The 5,817-nt window shown below is 32.5% G+C and overlaps 1 protein-coding gene across 1 annotated transcript; it reads right to left on the bottom strand.

Annotated features, from left to right (window-relative positions):
- Positions 1 to 4,927: 4,927 nt before the first annotated feature.
- Positions 4,928 to 5,065, bottom strand: LOC119627950 (thymosin beta-15A). The gene has a single exon (XM_038009307.1). The coding sequence runs from the start codon at positions 5,063 to 5,065 to the stop codon at positions 4,928 to 4,930; it is 138 nt and encodes a 45-aa protein (XP_037865235.1).
- Between the last annotated feature and the right edge of the window lie 752 nt (positions 5,066 to 5,817).

Genomic DNA, 5,817 nt, shown 5'->3' with positions numbered 1-5,817 from the left:
CTTTTTATGAAAAATGCATTAAATTTGTTTATTATTTTAGGTGGTATGGATATTTTAACAATATTATTCTAATTTACGAACACAAGATATCTTCCCATATATTTGTGTCTTCTTTAATTTCTTTTTATCAATGTTTTATAATTATCAGTATATAGGCTTTTTAGCTCCATGGTAAAATGTATGTCTAAGTATTTTTTATAGTTATTGTAAATGGGATTGTTTTATTGATTTCCTTTTAGATAGGTCATTATTGATGAAAAGAAATGCAAGTAATTTTTGTGTGTTGGTTTTGCATCCTGCAACTTTATTGAATTTATCAGTTCTAGTAGGTTTTTTGGAGGGTGAGGGGAGGGTTATTGTTGACTGGATGCCAGACATTGTAAATTTTATTTTTTGGATGCTGAATATTTATATATTCTTAAAAATATTTTTGTATTTTGTTCTGGGAAATAGTTTGATTCTTTTGAGTATTAATTTTAAAATTCTTTAGGTAGGTCCAGAACAGGCCTTAGTCTGAGGTTGATTGTTCTGCACTGTGAGTCAAGACCTTCCTCATCATTCTATTCAATGCCCTGTGAATTATTAGTTTATTTTGATTTTTTCAGATGGTTTTCTCCCAGGCTTTGGGTAGTTTTCTGTTTGTTTGTTTGTTTGTTTTTTGATTTCTTTTGTTTTGTTTTTGCATATATACATTGGTCAGTACTTTGCTGAGTACTTCTAGGGGACCATTCATAGATATCTGATGTTGTCTCTGTATACAGTTCTCTTCTCTCTGGCATTCTATCAATGCTCTATAGCTGCCTTGATGTCCCCAGATTCTCACCTCCATTTCTTCAATTCTGGGAGTCCTCTGAGTTAGACTTTGCTTTTTTTTTTCTATGTCTCCCCCTGAAATTCGTTTAAGGCTATAGGTTGGGGCACTGAAGGGCTCACCATTTTTTTCTTTTTTAATGTCTCTGAGGTATCACTGTCCTTTGTTGTCTTATGTCCAGTGTCTTGGATATTATTCTGTCAACTATTTTGTATGGAATTATTGTTTATTTCAAATGGGATGGGAAATCTGGTTCCTGTTACTTCATCTTGGTTGGATTTATATTTTTTGTTGCCTATTTGTAGAGATAAATTTTCTCATTGATGGTGACTCCCAAGATTTTGAATACATCATTATTGAAAAATCTTGACCAAGAATTGTTTCTAGCCATTTAAAGCATTAAACTTAATATTGAAAAACTGTATTCATGAAAGCAAGTTAACGATTCTTATTAAATATTTTAAAATATTTTATTTGGACATATCATTCACATTTAATAATTATTAACTTCTCTAGAACTTTGCATTTTGTGCTTATAATTACATAAGAAAATGTAATGAATTTCAAAATCAATTCCAATTTAGATTCCCTTAAATCTCTCTAGTTTTCCCCAGAGTGCTATACAAATATTATAATTTTTTATTTGCACAATTACATGAAAAATGTTTGGAAGCTTTGACTTTAAAAATCTCATTCAAGCAGCAAACTGCCTCTCTTGAAAAATGCCTACAGAAATCCAATTTTATATATAATTTGGGAGCACCTTTAGAACTTCCTGAAAAACGGTTCATGGCCTTCTTCAGTCAAGCCTTTCTGTTCTGGTGAAAAGAGGGGCTGCAGGCCAGCCTTCAGTAATATTGTCTCTCTCAGCTGAGCATTTGAAAAATATTTATTAGGACTGAATTCAACATTAAGAGTAAAAATGCATCTTTAGCAAGGGCTGGGTTCTACTGTCAGTACTTACAGCTGAAATCATGTACAGTTAAATTTACTTTTGAAAATCTCTTGATTCTCCTGTAAAGTGAAATATCCATGTTTGTGTATACAATCCTATTTTTTGGTTCATAAACATGCTGAACTCTGAGAATCCCTGAGTTTTAAAGAAAAAAGGGAATTTCTATTTATAGATGTTTGGGTTACTAAAATATTACTGCCTAAGCTTTTCAATCTCTAGGTTAAATAGGATAAAGTTGGAAATGTCTAATGTGAACCTGAAGGTACAGTGTTTAGTTGAAATCATTTTAAGTGTAAACATCTATAACCTAAATACATGTAAATAGATTACTTTGTTATTGTGAGGATTAAATAAAATATTAGAATCTTGTTTTATGAAGATTGGTGGAAAGTGAAAGTGATTTGTGTTCTAAAGTTAGGGTAGGGTTTTTTTTTTTTTTTTTTTGGATATAGAGAGAATTATCCTAAGTAAGCTTAGCAATTTGAGAGCTCCCAATGTCAACTGAAATATCATTGCAAATATCTATAATATTTGATTCACCCCAAGCATGAAATAAAGCATGACCTTGTAAATTTTGAAAGTCTTTAAAGTTAATGTTTTTTATATTTTAGGACATTATAAAGTTCAAATGCCTTAAGAGTTAGGCATGTATATGTCTATGTAACTTACAAGATAAAATGCAAAAACTAAGCACATAATTCATATGAGTAAAAGCCACAAACTTTTCTGAGCAAGGGATTCCATAATATGCCCTAAGATACTACCTCCTTTTAAAGTTTTGAAGCCCCCTTTTATGGGGAATACAATAACAACTTCAACTCAGTAGTCAGGGAAATAAGAAGACTCTTTCTAATTGTGAGAAAAATAAGAACTGAATAGCCATAGTTTACTGGGGTCTTCTTTCATAAGAATGCATCTTATAACAGTGGGATAATTTAGAAATATGCACAAATGATTAAAAAAAGTACATGGTTCAAAAGATTTCTTGTTTAGGCGTACACATGTATATGCTAAAATATTATGCACAAGAAAATAGGCAAGGACAAAACAAACTAAAAAATATTTGAGTACTGATGGTGCTTGGTTATTTCTGGCCTGAAGCAAAGAGATAGGCTGGGGGTGGAACCCATCTGTAGAGTCAGTGTAGGTCTCACTATGTTCTACTTTTTGACTTGGGTGGCGGGTTTACAGATACTCATTTTTATTACTATGCTTTACAAGTAATATATTCATTACATCCATTCTTTGAAATAGTAAATATTAGATTTAAAATAATAATTAAGGATACTATAAACTTGAGGAAAAAATTATACTATTAATATTTTTGTGTTAAAATATTATATCAGTATTATTGATATTTTAAGTAGTTATAAATATGTAAGAGAATATGTCATAAGCTTGGCAGCCCCTTACCTCTAATGGAAAATGTGTAACTGAGTAATTGATTCAGCATTCTGATGTTCAGAAAGTTTACCAAGTGAATAAACATTGTTGAGAATTAATATTATTAGATTCATCATATTTATAAACTAATTCATTATGTTTATGAGTTACTTAATTTGATAATTTGTGTTTATTAAGTCAGAGAAAAGAACTTTAAGAAGGAAGTAAAAGTCATAAATTTAAGAAATGTATTTAACATGTTTGAAAGTGTGTAGCTAAGACTTAAAAAATACAACCAAATATTATTCAAAGGTACTTAAATAGCTGCTGAAATCTGTTAGATTTATAAGTAGATGGTATGATTGATAATCTAAATTTCTAAGCTGAAGGAAGAATCAGGATTTTTAAACTTTTTTATTTTAATAAATTTAACTGTAATGTTTAAACTAAAACCAAACTTCCAATCAATATTTTCTGGGAATAAAATAACATATTCATAACAAGTATTTAAAATATATTTAGACAGCTTTCCCAGATAAATGCAGAATCTTGGTTTTTAATAATCATTAAAGCTGGGGTAGGGTTGAAATCATCTTATGAACACGTAGGTACCTGAATAGAAGGCCACAGTAGTTTCCTAATGAGAAGGCCACTTTCAGCTAGGAGATGAGTCAATCAATTCTAGCATGCTTAGTCAAACCTTCCTTAAAATGAGTTTGGGTTCATTGTGATGCAAAGATATACTGTAATCATAGCCTCAAATTTTATAACACGAAGGAAGAATGCAACCTCTTTGTCCTGGGGAAACAATTCAAATTAGCTCTTACAAAATAGCCACCTCCACTTTTAAACCATGAAAATAACATAGACTATTAACGAAGACCAACTCAAAAGTCTACTATTCAATTCAATGAATTAATGAATAAGTTTCTGTCATAAAACTATTAGCTATTACAGTTAAAGGTGAGGTCTTTTCAAAAGGATGACACTGGTTTTAATATATAGCCATGCACTGCAGAATGTTTTGGCCAATGGCAGACTGCATAGATGATGGTGGTGCCATAAGATTATTATATCATATACCTTTTTCATATAATATTGTATTTATTTTATTGCTACATTAGAAGTGAAAATAAACTGTGAGAAGCTACAAAAATGTGCAACCTCATGAAGATTATGTAGCAACGGAGGTGCCCACTGTAGAAGGTTAAAATTGCCTTATCTTGTAGGAGGTACAAGGACTATACACACAAAGGGCGTCAATGGTAAGATTATTGACAGCATCTGCCATCTGGAATTAATGCATCAATGGGAAGTTTAAAAGTACGTTTAAGTGCTGGGAGCCATGGCTTACACCTGTAATACCAGCACTTTGAGGTCATGAGGTCAGGAGTTCGAGACCAACCTGGCCAATATGGCAAAATCCCGTCTCTACTAAAACTACAAAATTAACTGGACGTGGTGGTGGGCACCTGTAGTCCCACCTACTTGGGAGCCTGAGGCAGGAGAATCACTTGAACCTGGGAGGCAGAGACTGTAGTGAGCTGAGATCGCACCACTGTACTCTAGTCTGGGTGGCAGAGCGAGACTCCATCTCGGAAAAGAAAACAAAACAAAAAAGTAAGCTTAAGGAAACGTTGGCCACTTCTGACCTCTTAGCCAAGGTGTAGAGATGAGAAGACAATGGAAAATGTCTAACATTTCTACAAATGCACTGGTTTACAAAACTGACACTCTCAAATGCTGTTGAAATTTGCCCGCGGGAGGAGATACCTATTTTAGAATGTTTGAATATACTGATTCTCCTGCTGGATAGTTTCCTTTGACAGAAGAGTATTTTTTTCTTTGTTTTTAATTTTCTTCAGTTTTTCCCTGTCAAACTTCCCCACTTTTGACATGTTTGGCTTATCACTCATCTTGACTAAGGAAAACCTGTGGCTCACTCTAGACTAGATAGTAGCACCATACTCTTACTGTGTTTTTTTCTATGGTTAGATAGACAAATAACATTGTGTTCCAATTGCCTACTGTATTCAGTGCAGGTTGGTGTACAGGTTGGTGGCCCAGGAGCAATAACCTGGGTTTATAGTAGAATATGCCATCTAGGTTTGCATAAGTGCACTCTATGATTTTCACACAATGATGAAATCATCTAATAACATATTTCTCAGAATGTGTCCACATCGTTAAGCAACACGAGACTGTAATTGTTTTGTTTCTGGCTGCTATAAATGACAACATCAGCAGTTGAACAAGGCTGGTTTTGATTGTAATCATAAAAGTAATCAAAAAGTAACATTTATAAATTTAAAAGAAAAAAGCTTATATTTCCTACAGAAGGAAGATTTACATCCAAAATTGTTTTTAAATAAGTTACAAGTTTGAAGAAACGGCATAATTAGGTTTCAGATGGATCCCTTTTGAATCTCAACGCAGGAGCAGAGAAGATTACAGTTGAAAAAATCTTGGGCTAGTTGTTATCTTGTGTGCAGTTTTCTTAGGGTGTTCTTGGGTCTTTTACTTAAAGCTTTAAGACATTACATAACAATGAGCTTGGAAATAGTGTTTTTCTCTTTAATATATAATTAAATGTATTTATTATTTAATAATAAATACCTAGTTTGCAGTTGTGGAGTCTATAATTCAGTTCTGCAATGACATTGGTGGG

This window comes from Chlorocebus sabaeus, chromosome 23, assembly GCF_047675955.1.
Source record: "Chlorocebus sabaeus isolate Y175 chromosome 23, mChlSab1.0.hap1, whole genome shotgun sequence".
NCBI classification, from domain to species: Eukaryota; Metazoa; Chordata; class Mammalia; order Primates; family Cercopithecidae; genus Chlorocebus; species Chlorocebus sabaeus.
Note: the sequence above shows the minus strand (reverse complement) of the source record. Positions and strands in the feature narration are given on the sequence as shown.